Source organism: Marmota monax, unplaced genomic scaffold (genome assembly GCF_021218885.2).
Source record: "Marmota monax isolate L192 unplaced genomic scaffold, Marmota_monax_Labrador192_F-V1.1 WCK01_AAM20220418_F8-fsc00120, whole genome shotgun sequence".
Taxonomy (NCBI): domain Eukaryota; kingdom Metazoa; phylum Chordata; class Mammalia; order Rodentia; family Sciuridae; genus Marmota; species Marmota monax.
This window is the reverse complement of record NW_026694424.1, coordinates 5,406,280-5,427,813: the sequence shown is the minus strand read 5'-3', so window position 1 is coordinate 5,427,813 and position 21,534 is coordinate 5,406,280. Positions and strand designations below refer to the sequence as shown.

Below are 21,534 nucleotides of genomic sequence, written 5' to 3'. Positions count from 1 at the left end.
CCACCATTTTGGTAACAGCATAGATGTGCCTACCTCCCCATAGGTCTATAGAATGATGCTGAAGGAAAACTACATCATCTTCTTCATCCTGTAGCTCCAGAATCTAGCATAGTATCAGGACATAGTAGGACCCCAACAGCTCAGCTTTCTGGAAAGGTTTATTAGCAACCAATTTTCTTAACAGTAAAAAAATTACTGTTCTTTAAGTCTATTGATAAGGTGCACTATCTTTTTGATATGTTTTTGTATTTGATTTACCAAATTTTTTAATTGAGAATTTTTGTATCTGTGTTCATTAGAGATATTGGTCTTAAGTTATCTTTTTTTGATGTGTCTTTGTCTGGAAACTGTATTATATATACACAATGGAATATTACTCAGCTTTAAAAGAGAATAAACATGGCATTTGCAGGTAAATGGATGGAGTTGGAGAACATTATGCTAAGTGAAGTAAGCCAATCCCAAAAAAACAAATGCCAAATGTTTTCTCTGATATGAGGATGCTGATCTACAATGGGGATGGGGTGGGGGGGGGGAGCATGGAAAGAATGGAGGAACTTTAGATAGGGCAAAGGGGAAGGAGGGGGAAGGGAGGAGATGGGGGGTAGGAAAGATGGTAGAATGAGATGGACATCATTACACTAAGTACATGTAAGAAGACACGAATGGTGTGACCACTTTGTGTACAACCAGAGACATGAAAAATTGTGCTCTATATGTGTACTATGAATTGAAATGCATTCTGCTGTCATGTATAACAAATTAAAATAAGTAAATAATTTTTTAAAAATTACTGTTCTTTTAAGCAACCAATAATATAAATGCTAAATAATTTAAGATAGTCTCAGCAAAAATAACAAAGATAATTTTATTATCTTTGTTAGCCATTACCTGCTTCAGTTTAATTGCTGATAATATTTTTTCCATAACAACATCCTGTGGCTGGTTCCAGATGGAAGTGGTTCCATTGTTGGTGATATAGGCTTTACATGCAGATATCATCTGATTTGTCACCTGGAATTTTCCAATAAAATAGCTGTGGACTACAAATCAAAGTAGAGGACCCTCAACTCTTCTACCTCTCAGAACTCACAGTCTGTGAACTCTATCTTTAGAGTTCTTTTCTCCCAGCACAATTATAATAAGCTCTGAACCTTTAATACTGTCAAAATCATCTGTGAAATCACAGAGTTGGAAGCACAGCAGAAAATCAACAATTGCAGCATCTTGTTCATGCAGGACGAAGGTCTTAACCAACCAAAGGATTCACCTCCCTGTCTTACCATCTGACAAGTCTCCCTGATCTCCCTAGGTGGCCTGCTGTAGCATCTACCTCGCAGTTTACAAGCACTTTGATATTTCATGCCACCATGACCTATAGTAAAAATGTCAAAAGGAGATCACAGAAAGGCCAGGAAAGCTAGCCTATGAAACACTAACATATTATTCATCCCTCCAAACTTTAAAAAAAAAAACAAAAAAGCCTTCAGAATTTTCTTGATTTTTTTTCTAAATAAAACAAAAGCAAAATTAAATGACTGTCATGTATGCACAGGATAATATGATACCCAGGGTTTGCAGGGTAGGAGTGAAATTGTAGGCAAAACAAGATCAGATGTGTAATGATAATTGCTGAATTGGGGTGAGATGTGGATGGGGGTTCAGTATACAAACCTCTACCCTTTTGTACTACTTTAAAAGTTCCATAACAAAAGATTTTTGATAATTTGACAAACAGAAGTTTCGCAATTTTACCCTAAATCAAGTCTTACAAATAATATGTATGAAATCTAGATTAATAATTCAATCAGATTTTGAGTCTCATTTATCTACAGAATATCACCCCTGGCCCCAACACTCAGTTTTAAAGTATGAAGAAGCAGGGGAGGATCCTGCAGGCATCCCTGCTCTCCGCCTGGACTGCCCGCACCAAAGCAGGGGGAAAATCCCCTCGGGGAGCCCTAAAGGCTGAAGCACGCCTGGTGCTGCTAGGGGATTTGGAACACAGCCTTGAAGAGTCAAAAATCTTTCTATTTTAATGCAACATTTGAAATGCTTGCCTTGATATTGAAATAGACATTTACTTCTTAGAGACTTTCAAAGAGGGAAATAGCAACAGTGTTTACCATAAACGCTTATGAGCTAGGACATAAGGTCTAAACATCATTATGTTTTTTTGACAGAATCATTATGATTGCTTTATAGATTACTGGAACATTGAAAGTGGCTTTTATTGCCATGATTACTGTTCTAATAGCACCAAGTGAGCAACTGTGGCATAAAATGAATGTGGGACCGTGGTGTAAAGAATAGGAAATGGAAGATTGCCAGTTAACTGTAGCTTTTCTTAGTTATAATTTGCCCATAGGAATAAAGAGTGGGCTAGGTAACACAGGGAAAGAAATTCCAAAAAGAGCTTTTTTTGTTTTTATTATATAAATAACAAACTATCACAATTATTATTTTGGAAAATAATTCTTTATTTGCTATACTTTACCTCTCACAAATTTAATTCTATTTCTATCGATAGACTAAGCCTTTTTTAAATTGTAAGACACATAGACATTAGATTGGACTAATTTGGTGATTTGTAATTTTCGAAAATGACCATTGGCAAAGAAATATGTGACTAGGCACTCTGTACCATGCACTTACCTTTATGAACAGAGATGTGATCTTCTCAGAGGTGTTATAGTAGTGAGAGATGCTGTAGATCATTTTAATTGCATTTATAAGTGTAGGAATAGCATCAATCATAGATACCTGGAAGATAGCACCAAAGTTTTCAGGGAAACAAGGTCAAATTCATCCAGATTCTAATAGTATAATCATTTCATCTTCATTAAAATAAAATTTGAAAGTTTTATTTAAATTATAAATGCTACCTAATGTTTTGTATAAATATAGAATATTTAACAATAATTTTTTATTATTTTAGTCATTTATAGTTAATCAAATTTTATTTCAATGCAAGCAACATTAAGGAGGTTATATTACCAGTTGATTTTATAATAAATAAAATTAGGCACTTCCTAAAGCAAAAGATTGTCTTAAAAACCCAGCCAGTAACTATTCCCACAGTTCTTCAAGGTGTAATCCAGAAGTCAACTGAAATATTTAATAGAAAATAAACACCAGGGAATGAGATTGATCAAATTATGTTACGTGGGTATACAAATATGGCATAATAATTCCCATCATTATGTATGATTATCATATAGCAATAAAAACAAATTTTAAAAAATAGAACGTGCAGTATATGCTTTCCAAATGTAACATTTCACAATTTATCTTCCATAGTAGGCATAGAAGGTAGGTATGTCGATAGGTATAGACGATAGATCAGACGGACATAGAAATGGATAGGGACAGGGAGTGATACTCCATTTTCTTGAGAATAAAAGAGCAGGACTTTTTCAACATATTAGAGTATCTAAAGCCAATACGCAGCACTCTGCTCAGCTAGTGCAGACACGGTCATCGGAGGACTAAAGAGTAGAAATCCATAACTCACGGGATCACTGTTGTACAAAGGGTCACAGCATTTCTCAAGTGTATACAAATATTTGACATTGTCCTTTGCTTCATTAGCTGCATCAGTGATTCGAATATCCGTCTCCCGCCAAGCCTAAGCACAATACAGGAAAGCAATCTTAACGCAATTACTAACAGAGCAACTTCCAATATAAGAGCTACTAAGTGTCACCACAAATCCCTTGGGTCATACTTGCCATTTGTTCTGTGCAGCCTGCATAAAACTGAATCCCGGAGGTGAGGGACATTGCTATGCTGAAGAACAACTTAAAATTTCTGTCTAAATGTCAAAAGGCTTCTCTTCCAGGCTCTCTCTTATAAAATCTATTCTCTAGCTAGCATAGAGCCCCAATAGGACAGGATCTCCCTTTAAACTCACAGCCCCCACCTCCACTGGCAACTGGACCCACTTCATACCTCACCCCTTGTCTTCTATTCTAACCTGAGCCCCTTTTCCCTATATCCCTATGCTTTTGTCCATCAATTAATGTAGCTATTATTTATTAGCTAACAACCTTATGCGAGGACTATGCTCTTGGTGATGAACTTCAAAATGAAAAGGTATCTAAAAGAGGTAGGAGGAAATGATTTAGCATGAATTAATACATTTAGTTGACTTCACGAAGGTCCTACTGATGGTATTTCTGAACTATATTGCAAGGTTTGTCTCTCATATTTCTTTAAATAATGATACAAGATAAATATAAAGCACATTTATTGCAACAAATAATTATTCAAATTATGCACATGGATTAAAACATCTATGCAACTAGCAACTAATAGGGTTATGGCACCAAGGCCCAGTGAGTTAGGAAGTATCCACCATTTTCCCTAGGAACCACCAACTCCTTATATTCATGCTCTGTGTCATCCCTTCCCCTTGATCATGGACTAAATCTAGTGATGGGCGGGGGGTGGGGGGCTACCAGGGATTGAACTCAGGAGCACTCGACCACTGAGCCACATCCCCAGCCCTATTTTGCATTTTATTTAGAGACAGGGTCTCACTGAGTTGCATAGTGCCTTGCCTTGGCTGAGGCTGGCTTTGAACTCATGATCCTCCTGTCTCAGCCTCCCAAGTGATGGGCTTCTAATAAATAGAAAATGACAAAAGCAAGACTATGTCACTCCCAAGGTTGGTTTACAAAGACTGTGGCTTCTACTAGGCTTCCCTTGCTCCCTGAAAGAGCAGCCAGAAGCCACACTGTCGGCTGCTCTATGGGGCGGGGGTGCAGGAGGTCTGTGTGGTGAAGAACTGAAGGAAGCCTGCGGCCAATGGCTAGCAAGGTGCCGAATCCTCAGCCACCACAGGAGCCATCAGCCACCACAGGAGCCACCTCAGCAGCAGATCCTCGTGCCTCAAGCCCTCAGGTGAACCAACATCCCAGCTGCAACCACGTGGGAGATCCTGAGACAGAGGCACCCACTAAACTGCACCCAGACCCCAACCCACAGATGGTGAGATAAAAATATTTGTTGTTTTGGGTTGCTAAATTTGAGGGTAATATGTTTTGCATTATAAAACTAATATATCAGGACTAAACATAGATAAGGTGAGGTTTTATTATCACTACCTCTGTAAGGTCTAAATTCATTTTATCTGTGTGTGTGTGTAATTATATTATTGTTCTATCTTAATTACATGCAATGCCCTCTTACAATACATACAAGTACCCCCAACAAATCTTTTTTTTAATTCAACAGTTATTTTCACAGCATCCAAAATTCTATAAAAACACTACGATTCAAACTTAAAAGGTTTTCCTAAATACAAAATAGCTCTTTTCTGTTTCTTATCACTTTGATATTATGCATAGTGGATTTTCATTCTCATTTCATAAGGCACAAAGGAATGGCTGACAACCTTCAGGAGTTTGGACTTGGCTGCAGCAAGCACCGCCAACATGGCCCTCACATCCGGGCCTTTCAGTTGATCCAAAAGGTAGTTAAATTTAGAGAGTCTCTTTTTCCAGTGCTCCAACTCTGCTCGGGGCCCCACGTCATCTGCTTCCTTGCGCAGCTGATTGTTTTCAGCAAGGACCTGTAAATGCAAAAAAAAAAAAAAAAATTCATGAGCCACTGAATGGGGCTGGAGGGGTGGAAATGATACATAAACTAAAGAAAGTTAAAGAGGTTACACGATCTGAATCATGACACATTTTCATTCATTTACTTGCTTCTGATGATGGTCTCTCACTAATTCAACATGTGTCTTTATCAAAACTGCAACAAAGCAGGGTGTGGTGGCACAGCCTGCAATCCCAGAGATTCAGGAGGCTGAGGCAGGAAGATCACAAGTTCAAGGTCAGCCTCAGCAATTAAGTAAGAGCCTAAGCAAATCAGCGAGACCCTGTCTCAAAATAAAAAATAAAAATGGCTGAGGACACAGCTCAGTAGTAAAGTGGCCCTGGGTTCAACCCTGGTACCAAAAAAAAAATGGCAACAAAAATTAAGCTGATTTGTTCTAACTGAAAACTACTTGTTTAACAAGGCCTGATTGAGCTTCTAGGTGACCCTGGATTCAGAAAGTTTCTCTGCCTGCTCATTTACTATATAATCTTGAAGTAATAAAACCTTGGGAGACTCATGCCCTGAGCAGGTGAATTTTAATTATGTATGTAATATCCACCTTCATTTAGGACTTTTCCCAAAATATTTTTTTGTAGTGAAGTCTAAAGCTTTTTGAAGGACATTTGAAGAACACAATGAAGTAAAAATTTGTTCTTCTACAGAGGTTCTCTCCAAAGAAATTGGTGAAGTGCATATTTCTAGTTACTTAAGTACAGAGTCATATATTTTTGCCGATTAGAGGTCTCACTCTTCTTAACTGGTGACCATAAAGGAGAGGCACACTGGTCCTCTCACCTCCTTAAGGACAGGTTAAGATACAGTGGCAAAGGGGAATGTTATGATAGACCCTATTCCGCAGGCAATTCAGTAATGTGACATCTGAAACTGGGAATTACCTGTTCCATCTGCTTGATCCATACTTTCACACAACCTTCTACTTTTTCCAAAGTCTCAGGGTTACTAGCTACAGTCAGGTAGTCTATAGGCTCCTTCAGGGATTTCAGTTCAAATATGTCACACTTTTGAAGGCTCACCTAATTAAAATGAAGATTAAGTAACAAGATGATGCTTTTAAATACACACATAAACATGCACACGATATTCTTGATCACCCCCAAGCCTAGATCTCAAGGGAGTCCTGTTCTATACACTCTCCTGCTCCCTCAGTGAAAGATCCCTAAAAGCATGGTGTCCAATATATAATGGCCAGTCTTCCCTACAAATCAAGAACTATGAAAGATGATTGAGCATGGGATCAAATGTTGGCTCTGAAACTTAAAAGATGAGCCCAGATAGAAGGGGAAAGGGAGGGAGCAAGAGAAGGAGGTCATACATCACAAAAGTTGGGAATTAATAAGGAACTTGAAAATTGTCACCTAGTTATAAAACAAAGGGAATTATTTAGACAGATTGAAGGAAATTAAATACAGGAGGAGGTGAAGGATAGTAGTCCCTAATTTATTACTTACTCCTTTTTGGAACTGAGAGAAAAGGATTCCCATGCCCTTCTAGGTAGCAAGTTCATGGGCAAACTTGGATTCAATTTAGAGGGCTGGGAGGTGGATTTTGGATTCACAAAGAAGTGTTTTTAAACACAAATAATATACCAAATCACCAAATGGGCCTCTCTGCTTGAAAGGGCATTTTCCTCTGGCAAATGTGTGCCTGATAACACACATAAATCTCTGAATTCAGCCCTCAGACCCAGCTTTACCTACAACAGGATCAGAAGCAGTAGGAAGGGCTGTGACTATTTGTCATCCTCAAACTCCATGAAGCTCAAGCCCCACCCCTGGAATGCCAGACTGCCCTAGGAAAGATGGAAGGGGAGGGTACCTGCAGGGGAAGGTAGTGTTCCAGCTACAGGGTCCTGCCACAGGGAACACAGCCACTGCTCATCCTCCTCAAGGCTTCTGGTCTCCTTCACCAGGCTTTGTAATAAGCCCTGAGCCCTGACTTCTCGTGGTCCCCAGTCCTGCCTCCCAAGCCCACCTCTGCTCAAATGTGATGCTTGTGCAGCCTTCCATACAAAGCCAAGCTCCACATCTGCCTTGTCCTCATGGGTTGGACTCAGAGGACTGACTTTGTCACCCCAGAAGTGGCCTTGTCACTTGGGGTTCTTCACATTGCTACAGTCTGACAGAGCTCTGGCAAACTCACCTAGGTCACACCCGCCCACATGCCACCCTAGTGCACCTCTGCTGGCACTGCCCAGACTGGGAGGCCTTCCAGACTTCTCCAGGGTCCCACACACCTTCAGCAACCAGCCCAAGGCCCAGCTGCTGCTCCTTCCCAGAGAGAATGCTTCATCCCCTGTGGGAATCTATCCCACCTTTTAATACCTTTATTAGAGTATGAAGTGAAAGCATTGCTTTGTGGAGTGCAAGGCCAACAATTTCATTTGATTTCACCTGCATTTGAGTCTGACCTATAACCTAGTTCATGGCAAATACAATTCAGATGTTAGCTGATTCATCCACCCCCGTCTGGATAAAATCTGCTCAACTCCCCAGTCCCACATCCCTCAATAAGCACATCTCCTCCAAATATTCCAATAGGATTGGTATTCCCTGGAGAGGAAAGAGTACCACTGCATTGCCACCAGTACCACAGCAGCATCTCTCCTCCTGAGGGTACCTGGTCTGGGCTCTGTTGTCTTCCAGTGTTCCCTCACCTCTTCTCTCTCCCACTGACACCCGCCTCAGACACACAAAAATGTACATCTGCTAACATCTGCCCCCAAATAATCTCCAACAGAAAAATTCTGAGCCTCCATATTTGCTAAACTGGTCCTTAGAGACTGTTTTAGTCTCTAGCTAAGCAATAGGACCCAACCCACTCCCTCCAGACATAACAATTCCTCTTTCCTCCTTCCAACACTGTCCCACCTGAGCATACACACACACACACACACACACACACACACACACACACACACACACCTGGCTCCAGATTCCTTTAATTCAAGGATGCACATCGATGCTACAAGTATTTCATGCTCTTGTCTTCACTGTTAAACATCTAAAATGACTGAGTAAAAACCTACATCACTGCCAGCCTTTTCATGGAGCACCCAAATGCCTTAATTATTATTATGCACACATAAATACTTAAATCGAGTCACCATGGCATCTTGGGGGCATCATAAAATCGCCTACTAGTTTTTGCAAGATTTTCAAGATGGCGGAATGCAGATCATGGGAGAGAAGCGTCACCCACGTACAGATTGTGTAGTGGGCCACCTGATCACTTTTAAAAGAACAACTTACTAGTTCTTACCTTCTCCTTCAAACTCTCCTGCGCACCAGACAAGACATTGACAAAGCCTTCCAGAGAGCTCAGGAACTCCTGGCGAAGGCTGGCTGCGTCCTGAAGACCCTCGAGCTCACCCCAGCCATGGCTTGAAGCTCTGAGGGCAGGAATGAAGATGTCGGAGAGCAAACGCCTCACGCTGTTTAGCAGCCCCCCATCTGCGGTGTCCAGCATGTTAAAGCTCACCTCCTGGAAAGCAGTCAGGAGACGCTTTATTGTAAAAGTTATCCTCAACAGCAACATAGCCACTGGGTCACTCCTAAAAGTTGCTAATTAATCAAATTCTAGTGAATTTACCCAGTGAGTTATTACTTTGATACCCTGGTTAATAAATAAGCTATCTCCCATTATAACTTGCAGTTATCACAATAAAAGCATGAAATAGAGCACCAGACGTTTGCCATTTATTTGCTCCAAGAAGATAATGCACCCATTAGGTGACAAGGGACACCTGTTTTGATGCACTTTGTTTCATACAAAACATAAATATTGCTACTTTTCCACTTAGAGAAATCTTATTTTCAATGTCTGCAACTTGTCATTAAGTAAATTATGTATGGGAAATACTTATTAATACCTCACTGTACACACAGATATAATGTTATATCAATTTTTCTTAATAAAAGCCTGCTTAGTTAAAACATTTAAAGGAAATGTCTTCTTGATTGCTTGCTTTAAGTGATTAAAAAGTACTTCCTTGAAAGTAGTTTTAGATACTGCAGTGAACACAGTGCTTTTCTCCACAAGGAAATACACTTTTGCACAGCTCAGGGGGTTTTTGGAGATTCGGGGTAAACAGTTGCCCCTCACCCGGTGGATGTTCTCAGGGGTGATGGCTCTGGATGGGTCGGGCCTGATGAAAAACACACACACTCCTGTAAGGGCCACATCTTTTCCCTCAGTCACGAACACCTTAGGTTTTTTAATCTTTCCAGAAACAAGATTTACTTCTCCTGGAGAGCCAAGTTGTCCTGCAAATGCAAGAGAGCTTTAATGTCACAAATGCCATTTACAGTCTACATAGATACTTTTAATGATGAAGGTTCCTTGTTAAAATATTGTCCTTGCTGACTTGCCCATGTTCTCTACGACTTGGCCGGAATCTAGCCTGAGCCCAGAAAAGGTCTATAAAGATCTCTTGATTTCAGATCCTAGATTCATTTCTAAATCATTGCTTCAGGGGCAGTAAGAAAGGTGACCGAGCAGAGAGCATCCACTGACATGTCACTGACCTCCACCAGGTTCCTGTCTACATTGTTAAAACTCTCAACCTGTGGACAGCGGTGACCTGCCCAGGCTGCACAGCCAACAGATGGAAGAGCCAAAGTCAAAAACCAGGAGTTGCCTCTCCGTGCTGCCCTTCCACGGCCATAGTCAACACAATTAGCTGGTCTTGCAGGACACTGCGAGGGTCACTTCCAAGACATGTGATCTTGGAAAAGTTACTCAATCTTTCTTTGCCTCTTTTTTTCTCATCTGAAAAATGGAAATAATAATTCTAAAAGGAAGCATCTGGAATTGTGAGAATTACATAAATTAATCCATGTAAACCCTATTTAAGGAAAACAGAAATATTATTCATTCAGTAAGTGTTACTATTGTCAGGATTTGAAATTTTATTTTTGGTTGTTCAAGCCCTTAGCTCATGGAGTATATCATTAAAGTACACAGAATGTGCTGTGAGCTGTTCTACTATGTTCTTAAAGCCTCAAAAAAGTTTTAGATCTCCAAATGTCCTGGGGACTCAGCCAAGATTACTAGGTGGGAGGACAGCGCTAAAGGAGGAATTGGGGGAGGGGTGAAATGGAGGTTGAGTCCTGAGCTCCGGGATTAGACCTGCTGGAGCAGTGCTGTCTGAGGGTTCCTCCTCCTCAGGGTGTGACGCTAGAGAAGTCTGACCAGGACTTTGAGAAAGAACTCCCTAAAGGAAAGCAGAAGAGCTCTCCTTCATTTAAAATGATGTCCCCCTTCTAATGAATACCCCCAGAATCTCACAGGTAATGTGAGGCTAAACAAAAAGTTTCCACCGAGGCACCAAGATACGAGAGGTCATAGAAAACAGTGTCTCATGACACACACACAAAAATAAAACTGCATAAATTTCGGTACCCATTAGACTCCTCCACCCCCTATCAGAATCCAAAATGGTCAAGAGGAGCTAGGTTAAAGAGGATTCTGAGGACCACTGTGCTATGCAAAGGACAGAGGTCTGGAGTGCTTCGGCTATTCCTCAGGTCAACAACAAGGAGCTACTGATCCCAGTTGCCCCTGAATTGAGAGGTTTCCTAGGATGCTGAACTCACAGTACCAAAGCCAGGAAGGTGAGGTAGGACAGATGCCACCCTTGAAACATGGGATCTTCAACTCAACCATCTAACGAGCCTGGTTTATACCTCCTGGAGTTTGAGAATGAAATGGATTGTCTGTGACGCCTGCCCAGGAAATCTAAATACAGCATGCAACAAGGCCCCGAGAATCAGGGCTGGACTGAGAACTGACAACATGTCCACAGGTGGCAGGAACAAAGGGCACTGAGTGTGAAGAGGATATTCAATCAATCAACAAATATGTGAAAAAAAATGTTCTTCATCTCTAGCAATTAGAGAAATGCAAATCAAAACTACTCTAAGATACCATCTCACTCCAATCAGAATGGCAGCTATTATGAAGACAAACAACAATAAGTGTTGGTGAGGATGTGGGGACAAAGGTCCCTCATACACTGCTGGTGGGACTGCAAATTGGTGCAGCCAATATGGAAAGCAGTATGGAGATTCCTTGGAAAACGTAGAATGGAACCACCATTTGACCCAGCTATCCCTCTTCTCACTCTATACCCAAAGGACTTAAAAACAGCATACTACAGGGACACAGCCACATCAATGTTTATAGCAGCACAATTCACAATAGCTAAATTGTGGAACCACTGAGTGTGACGATGGAACCATGTGGATGGCCTGGAGCCACCTTAGATGATGCTTCAGAGGGGTGTTGGAAGGATAATTGGAGAGAGCAAGCTGGGGTTGCATATGCTACCACAATACAGAGGCAGGCAGCAGGAGCTGTGCTGAGGACCACACACAACCACTGGACGTGCAGCTAGTGTTCTCAGAGGAGAACCACCATGGGGCCACAAGAATCCAGGGAGTACAAGGTCAGCCACTTACAAAGGTGCTAGTCCAGCAAAAAGCTCCCTCTCATCTCTGCCCTGCCTCAGCCTGGCATAGTCAAACACAGTGGCTAACCCAATGTGGCAAGGGGTAGAAGAGTCAACCAAGGAAGCAAAGGAAGATCACATGATTCTCTCCCACTGTGAACATCAACTTCAGAGGTCCTGCTGGAGGCTGGCGGGGCAGGGGATGTGCAAGGGCAAGAAAGGGAGATGATTTAAATTCTTATCAAATAATTCTAATCAGCTGGACAATTCTACTTTTGAATTAAGAGTTTGCAAGTTGAAATATCAATAGGCAATATTCCTACTTAAAAATGTCCGGGAAAAGTCATGAGGTTGCCTGAATCTTAACCCAAATTCAGAAACAAACACTAGAAAGGTTTAAAGGGAAATTGGGAAGCTGTGAAAATAAGATTGCATTTATGTTTACATCCTACAAACCCTTCTCCTTTCATGTATAATTTACCAGAAGACCAGCTTTACCCTGTGCACAGTTCATGTGTGAACTTCATCCATTTGAACTCATGCTTTGCAATCAAAACTTCTATCTTTCACTCAAAATATAATGAACCATCTGAGCACAAAATATCAAACTGGTAACTGGAGAAATGCCAATCACTTAGAATTTGCATGCATAATTTCTTTAATTGTTAAACAAGGAAGCATATTCATGTTATATGTCAAGAATAATAACTATTTTCCCTTTTTTTGAAAGAGGCATAAAAGGATGCATATAATACTTTAACATAATCATAATTTATTTATTTATGTCCTTAGTTTGGCCTTAAAATAGAATTAAAAGTATAATGGGGGATATCAGTTGAAGCCACCCAAGAATCTGCACATTTTTCTTAAGTGAAAATGCCTAAATTTGTCTTTCAGTATTGTACATTTAAATCAGAATCAGCAGAAAATAAACACAATGTGATATTTAGCTAAAAAAAATTCATGTTATACTTACTGGCAATAATTTCTATGTTAATAAGAGAAACAGATGCCAATTAGAAGTTCTAGAACATAAGTACATAGAATGATCTAACATATAAGAACAGGAAGTCTCAAAACAAAATCGATTTTATTATTCCCCTCTGGCCAGCACAGAAGTAGAGAAAGAAGAGAAAGCAGGAGTCCGAGCCCTGGGCTAAACACTGCTTTCTCCATCCCCTGCCCTGGAGGTGAACACATTCTCCTTGGCAGGGCCACCCACCCCTTGCACAATGTGGTTCCCACACCACCCCCATCCCAAGATGCCTGACTCGTTCCCCCAGAGGTTTTTGTCTTCCTGTCACCTTCAGATAAATACAATGACGTTTCTGGGTTATGTCACATCAAATTGTAATACCTATTTCTGCTACCTCCACGTCCTGATAGTAAAACATGAGGTGACGGAGACCTCCAACAGCAAAAAGTTGATCAACTCTTTCAATCTGGGGGAAAGAAAAGGCAAGGTAACCACTTTGTTCTAAATAAGAAACTGCATTTAAATCAGAATTGGTGGCATACAAGAGCAAAATTAGTATCACCTTTCTTATTAAAAATTGAACTGTATCCAGGGCAGCCCATGTAGAAGGGATATTCCTTCCAACACAAAAACTACAAAACAATACATCCCTTATCATAGAAAAAAAAAGTCACTTCAAAGAAGCAACTTAATTAGTCATGGAAATAGTTGTTGTGTATGCACATCTGACCAGGGCTTGTCCCTCTGTTTTTGCTCATTTCCTAAAGTGTGAAGCCATTGAAGGTGGATATGAATATAGACGAGTATTTCATTTTCAGTCAGTTGTAAGAAAGAGACAACAAACCTTTCCAAAGCCAGCTCTCAGACTAGAGCTAATCAAGGTTGGCCGGGGACTGCAGGGGGAGGAGTGACTAGGGACCACCCCTACAGCAGCAGCCTGGTTTAATCCCATCCCCCGGGCTGGCTGTGTGTCTGGTGGTTGACACCTGCCCTGCCACCAATAGAAGCACTTCTTATAAAGAGTCCACAGCCCAGTTTAGAATTTATATGAGAAGAAAAAGGACAAAGTCTGCACATCTATTGAGATGGCTACTATCAAAAAATTCCAAGTGTTGGCAAGGATGTAGAGAAATCAGAACTCTCTTGCACTATTGATGGGAATGTGAAATGCTGAGACCACTGTGGAAAACAAGGTGGCACTAGCCTGTAATCCCAGCAGCTCAGGAAGCTGAGACAGGAGGATTGTGAGTTTAAAGCCAGTCTCAGCAAAAGCAAGGCGCTAAGCAACTGAGAAAGACCAAGTCTCTAGGTTAAATGCAAAATAGTGGTGGTGGGGGAGGGAATGTGTCTCAGTGGTCAAGTGCTCCTGAGTTCAATCCCCGGTGCGCCCCACCTTCAAAAATAAAAAAAGGTAAACATGGAATCACCACATGACCCAGCAATTCCAACTCTGGATTTATATCCAGAGAATCAAAAGCAGGACCTCAAAGACATTTGTACACGGGTGTTCAGAGCAACTTTACTCACAATAGCTTCCACGAAAGGTCAAAGCCGCAGATGAAAGGGGAAACCAAAGGTGGCATGCGTTTACAAGGGAATATTCCTCAGCCCTGACAAGTAGGGAAATGCTGGCCCCTGCCACGACATGGCTGAATGGTGAAACATCACGCTAAGTGAAATAAACAATCACAAAAGACAAGCACTGTGCAATTCCACCATATGAGACACCTAGAGTAGTGACATGTGTAGATGGGGGTAAAATGGTGATTGCCAGGGACTGGACAGAAGGAAGAATGGGAAGCGATTGTTTACTGGGCATAGAGTTTTCCACTTTGTAAGATAAATGTTCTGAAGATTGGTTGCACAACACTGTGACTATACTTCATGGTGCCCACTTAAGATAAGCAAGATGGTAAATTGCATGTGTATTTTACCATAAAGTAATATTTTTAGAGGATAAAATATAGCCTGGATTTTAAGTATGGAAATAAGTTCCCTTCAGTTTCCATCATGCTACAGATTAAATGGTAGCAATGAGGAAAAGTAAGTCTCCCTGTTTTGTCATTGCTATTGTAACATTTCCTAGACTGAGGATGTTGTAGGAATGAGCAGCACGGACTCCCTGGGACCCATTCCAAGCCGGAAACATAGTGAAGGCCATGCTTCCAACATAGCCAGGTCAACACTCCTGCACTTAACCTCCCCTTCCTGTCCTCCTTCCCTCCCTTCTGTCTGTCTGTCTGTCGGTCTTCCTGTCTCTTTCTATTTCTGATGAGTTTTGTTTTATAGTTCAAGAGTCATCATAGGACCCCTGTGTGCCTTCCTTACTTCCTAGGAGACTCTGTCTTGCCATACTTCTGGACTTCCCCATCAAGGTCAAGTCACTGAGCAAATCCCACCCCAGGTTTTGAAGGAAACTTGTAGCGGAAAATGGAAGCCAAGGTTAAGAATCTAAAATAAAAAACACAAACTTTAGCAGCCAAACCAAAGCCCAAATCAGGAAACCCTGGCACAATTCAGTTGTGCCGCTACAAATGCGAAATAAATAACCAAAAAGAAATCCCAACCTGGAGCAGTGGGCAGATTTGGCTCCCTAACCTTGGGTTCCAAAATGGCACCAGAGGCCAACTTCACTGGATGTAGAGAGACACAGGCATTGCTGTCAGATCGTGGAACTCAGATGATCACCATGAGTACCCCTACACAGTGGAGAGCCAGAGACCCCTACTCCTGCTGCCACTACCAGGAGAGAGTCAGAGTGGAGCCCTGCTACATCAAAACAGGCACTGCCCTCCAAGGTACACCTTGGAATCCCACCATAGGACAGTGCCACACACCCTCTATGTCCTCCACAACCAAGTCAGTAAGAACTCAAACACACTGCACCTGATTGCCCTCAAGAATGGCATCTTCCACTTCAGATTTGTTCAGGTCCAAGCAGGAAGCTACGATTGCAAATAAGTGGTCGTGTCTCCCATCCAAACGAGCCCGCTTGGCTTCTTTCTCTTCCTTCAGTCTTTGCTGAAAGAAAAGAATAGAAATGTTATATTGCAACTGCTGTTCTCAAATGGATTCATTTTGTGATAATTTCATACAATTGCTGTTTTTTCAAGTCTTAGGGATTCAGATAATAGACAACTTAATGATACCAGTTTTTATGTACTAGCTTCTGTTTTTAGAAATAACATTACTTCTCTTCAGAAAATAAGGTGTGCTCATTGTTTTGAAATCGCATAATATAGATAAGTAAAAAGAAGAAATAGAAATCATCTGCCATCCAGAAATTATTACTGTTAACATTTTGTTCTAAATCTTTACAGACTTATTTCCATGCACATATGAGCATTTAATAAATACACAAAAGAGAGATCCCCATTTTTGTAAACACTTTTCCCAGCCATTAAAATAATAAGCTTCTGCATTATCTTCTATCTTTATTGTCTATTCACAGGTTCGTATTTGGTGTTCAAATTAATTTCTGAACACCACTTCCTTTTTTTGACCATTAATTGTTAGTTACAATAAGAAAGCATGTTTGCTATAGCCAACACTGGTAGTTCCAAGTCCTTCTTTCCATACTCTTTGCTCAAACAAATATATTCCAACATATTTTTATCCTGTACCATAATATTTTCTCATGTATTTCTCATGTATTCTCCCTTAAGAATGCATCAGACTTCTTTCTTGTTTAATACAGACTATTCCAATCTGTTTAACAGCTGCAAAATATTCATTATGAATGTATTGGTGGACATTTGACTTCTAATCCATTTCTGAGAATAAGGATATACTATCAGTTCCAGACAATAGGTTCTACGGGGGAGAAGAAAGGTGGCCCCTCTTGAATCCTTCTTTTAATCAATAAACATATTTTATTAAGCCCCAAATACAATACCTGCCAGCACTGTAAAGGTAAATGTTACCCCATAAATTCAAAAAAGCTCACTGCCTGATTGGCAGGATATGAGCAGAAAATGTAAATAACCACAGGGTGGCGTGATGTTCATTGTGGGGCATCAGAATTGGGGTCCCCCAAATGCAGAAGATATTTAAGGATTCTCATAGAAGGAACAAAAAAAAAATGATCTCCCACTCCAGGATTGAGGAGATCGGAGGTAGGAAGAACAGGAAAGCTTTCAGGAGAAGTGGGTCAGGCCCAGAGTTGGAGGAAGATTGAACCCCCTCCTAGGATAGAGCATTTCTGCACATTCAGAAGAAAGAGGCACAAGAAAGCACAGTACATTCTGGAAACCATGAGGTAGCCTCACTGACTCAAATGAAAAAGGATTAGGAAAACATAATGGGAAATAAGAAAGAAGTCAAATCATAAAATATTTTGTGGGCCACATTAGAAAGCTAAAACATTATTGGAAGTCTATAGAGAATCACTGATTCTGTTTGAAATCAGGAGAGATTGATATTTAGCTCTCTATGCAGCACTGAAAACTCCACCATCCTGACAGCAGCGTGGAAAGTGGATTGGAGGCACGCAGGCCCAGAGGTAGTCAGGTGGTTCTCACAGCATTCCCAATTTCTGGGAACACATCTGGAGGAGCAGGTTATAGCAACATGATCACTAGTTGAGTTTTGGCTGTGTTGGATTCAGAGGTATATTGATGCACAGGCAGAAGAGGCAGAAAGACCACAGGAAATGTGGATCTGAAGTTCAAGGGGAAATTCATCACAGACACAGATACAAATGCAAAGTCTCAATCAAGCTCAATTGAAGGTGTGGAGCACAGCATTCTTGCTATGCACTATTGGTTGTTCAACAGCATGCTGGGTCTCTACCTTGGAGATGCCAGTGGTTTCTACCATCAAGGTGTGAGAACAAAAAAAAAAAAATATTCCTGATATTGCCAAGTGTCCCCTGTGGAACAAAAATCACCCCTCACTTTGAAACACAAATGTTACGTAGTCATAGACACACATAGTTATGGACCTTTGCTGGTTTAAAGACTATAGTATGAATCTTACTTTGAAGGATTGTACAGAACAGCACCTGCAAAACTGTGAGCAGCAGGTGGTTATAGGCTTACTAATGATTAAATGATTGCCAAATAAATAAATAAATCAAAGCTAAAACCATGAGTGCAGATATGATTTTCTAAAAAAGATATGGAGATGAAAAAGCTAAAAAGTGAAGAACCCTAAGGAACACGAGGGAAAGAAATGCAAACAGATGAGGCTAAGTGTGAGTGTGTAGAGACAGAAAAGCCCAGGAGACAGCAGCACCCCTCAGCCATAGAGCATGGCCAATATGATGGAGCATGGCTAATAGCACTAATGCTACATAGGATTGGCTGGGTTGCTGAGGATATCTGTAGCATCTGTGCTCACAAGATGGCTATGGCATCCCACAGCAATTTTGTAATGCAATCCTAACATTAACCTATCAAGAGATAGACTCTATCTCCTGTTCCCTAGAATTTGGCAGGCCTTGTGACCAGTTTTGACCGAGAGAATCAGGAAAAAGCCAGGTAGCACCACTCCCTTGGCTTGTCCTTAGGACATCTTCAGATTTTGCCTTTGCACTTGGAATGTTCCCAAAATACCATGTTGAACAAGTCCGAGTCACCTGGGGAGACTACGTGGATGAGAACCAAGACAATCCAGTCAACAGCCCCCACTGCCCTCCTCACCAGCATGCACCAACTCACCAACATGTGAGTGAGCCATCCTGGCTGTCCCAACCTCGTTGAGCCTACAGATGATGCAATCCAGCCAATGCCAAGAGCAATGGAGCCACCCTGTCCCCCTCAGAGTCATGAGAGATGATGGGTGGCTGTCACTGCTTCCTTCCCTTAAGTTTTGGCATGGTTTGCTGTGCAGCAACAGTAATGATAAACTTGATAGAGAATTTTCACTGGTTGGACAGAAAGCAAACGGATCTAGACTTGAGAAAAGTATGCCTGACTAGAGACAACTCTTTCCAAAAGCTTGACTATAAAGGAAAAGGGCATAGTTAAAAGGGAATGTAGAGTTAGGGGGAAAAATTAGGATAAAAAAGAGTTATGGAAAAGTCGAGGACTTCAGAGTGATTGAAAGATCATCGCTATACCTGTGCCATTTACACTCATTTTACACTCATTTCTCTGAACATGAAGGACTGCCCGAGTGACAACTTAGTTGAGGAAGAGGATGGGGCTTGTGGTTAAAAATAATAACAATAATCTACCAATTTTCTTGTATTTTTCTACTAAGGTTGTGACACAAAGTATACATTTCATAAATGTCAAATAGTAGAAAATGTAAATGTATTTTCAAATGTAACTAAAACCAGGAAGATGCCCTGTTGTTTTGAACTGTTTTCTGCCTTGCTGGCAGGGGGAAATAAAATTTTCCTCAAAGAGATCTCTAGGATTGTAATAACTGTCTTTAACAGCATGGGAACACAGGGGTCAAGCAGCAACCACACAAAGAGATGGCAAATGCTAAATAGCTAAAAAAGAAATTTTAAAAAATCAGAAAGCCAGAAGACCCGAAATGTAAAGCAAATGAAGATTTCCAAAGAAGATGGACACTTAACCAAGATTCTCCCATGGCAACATGTCACACCAGGATCCGATTTTATAAGAACCCAGAGGAAGAAAAAAGGATTGGAATGGAGAAAAAGACAGACCTGTCCCTAAAACAGAACACTGATTGCTCTATTTTTACCTTAATGTCATAGTGGGGAAAAATTCCAAAGCAGTTTTATGTATACAAAGAAAATGATCAGCATGTTTTCAAAGTAAATGTTTTCAAAAGCTATTTTCAAAAGCATGTTGGTTGAATGTGTTCTTACTTAAACAGATTGTTCTGCCTCCCAAAGACATGTGACACGGAGTCAACCCTGGAGCCATAGAAATGAAAGACCACAACATTTACCAGTCTCAACTTTCATGCCCGACACTAAGGTATCCTAGCACAAGAAGACTTTTTTTGTTTTTCACTACCACAAAATGTCAATCATAGCAAACGAATATTTAGTAATGAGATCAACACACTGTCAATCTATGAACTTAACCCTGCAGCCGCATGCAGTCCAGTGACCAGCTGTCTAAAGCTGGCTTGTCCTGCTGGCCTGTAGAATGTCTAGGACACTTGCAGAGTGAAGGTGGAAGGGGATTAAGAAAGCAGGAGGTAAAGTGTATAATGACTTTTTTAAAGTGACCTATTAAAGTCATTGTGCACTACATGAGCACATAAACTTAGGGGTTAGGGAGGATGGTCAGAAATCTATCCAGTGTCCAGGGAAGTCTAGAACAGTATGGAAACATGTCTGTAATTTGTGACAAGGTGTGCCCCTAATGACTTGGACTGGAAGAGTGGCTGATATAATTGTTAACAAGGAGTGAGCATAGCTTCCCAGCTATGGCAGTGACCCCCCCACACACACACACACACACAAGAAGCCAATGTCAAGTGGAGTCATTGTTTCTCTTCCTAGCTTAGCCACTAATTGTGAGGTTGCAACTGATATTTAGCTGATCTTGCTGAAGCTGCCTCAACTCCAAGATCAAAAGATCACTGGGTGACCGCTAAAGGACATCAGCTTCTCTGACATGTGAGCTACTTCTCATTGGTCCAAAAGTTAATGCAAATTACAGTCTTGAGATTTTAAAATAATGAATCCCAGAGATGAGCCCAGGGCTCTCTGCTTTCAAAAGTTCTGTGACTTTTTTCTCAAAACCAATCTACCAATTCAATATTTTAAAAATCCTAATTTTTAATCCTACATAATCAAAGTCCAAGTTTGCATGGCTTTATACACAAACCGTGCATGAACTACACATATGCTCAATCTTTCATTTAGCCTTCACTTTAGGTTGATAATCTCCAACTATTCAGGAGACCTTACAAGAATGGAGATAAAAACCCTCACCAGAAAGATGTTCATAAAGATTAAATTGCACACAGACTGGAGATAATACTAAATCAATCAACATATGGATCAAAATGGTATGGCCAAGGATTTGACCCTGGACATCAAAATTTAGTAAAACACACTTTTGAATAATGATATTTTTACTAATGTTTCAGCTCCCTCCACCTTTATCTTACCTTCTTGGCATGTCTGACCTCTGACCCAGACCCACTGCACAGATCTCACTGGCAGCCAGAAGAAGTGGATGAAGGATGGGGCCATTAAAGCCAAGAACTCCTCTGTGTCTGAACAGGGCCACCCCAGGCCCCAGCCCTCTTGAAAGGCACATTTTGTGCTGTTGGCCTGGTTGCATCGCTAGGTATAGTTCTGCTACTCATCATTTGCTTACTATGCTTTGCTTTAATTGTCACACACACACAAAAAAAAACCTGTGTTTATTATCTCCACACAACAACTTTCCCAAGAGCACACAGCTAAGTGAGTGGCAGAGCTGGGAATCGAGCCCTCATCTCAAAAGGATATCAGTGCCCAAGACACAGGACATCCAAGGGCAACTAGGAATTTTGAATTCATTCAAACTTGATTTTACATAATTTTTTTTAATTTAATTTGCAC

The 21,534-nt window shown here is 40.9% G+C and overlaps 1 protein-coding gene across 4 annotated transcripts in view; it reads right to left on the bottom strand.

Moving 5' to 3' along the window:
* Nucleotides 1-21,534, bottom strand: part of Dnah5 (dynein axonemal heavy chain 5) — a 283,494-nt gene that overhangs the window by 203,074 nt on the left and 58,886 nt on the right. For 3 of the 4 annotated variants that reach the window (XM_046468300.2, XM_058570742.1, XM_058570743.1), the window contains exons 2-10: nucleotides 15,936-16,070; nucleotides 13,431-13,515; nucleotides 9,727-9,887; nucleotides 8,884-9,105; nucleotides 6,501-6,638; nucleotides 5,399-5,575; nucleotides 3,515-3,628; nucleotides 2,656-2,763; nucleotides 892-1,014 (exon numbers count right to left, since the gene is read on the bottom strand). In XM_046468300.2, coding sequence (XP_046324256.1) covers nucleotides 892-1,014; nucleotides 2,656-2,763; nucleotides 3,515-3,628; nucleotides 5,399-5,575; nucleotides 6,501-6,638; nucleotides 8,884-9,105; nucleotides 9,727-9,887; nucleotides 13,431-13,515; nucleotides 15,936-16,070 — 1,263 coding nt within the window. Of the gene's footprint in view, nucleotides 1-891; nucleotides 1,015-2,655; nucleotides 2,764-3,514; nucleotides 3,629-5,398; nucleotides 5,576-6,500; nucleotides 6,639-8,883; nucleotides 9,106-9,726; nucleotides 9,888-13,430; nucleotides 13,516-15,935; nucleotides 16,072-21,534 lie in introns of those variants that run through there. The other variant, XM_058570744.1, reaches the window with a different exon arrangement.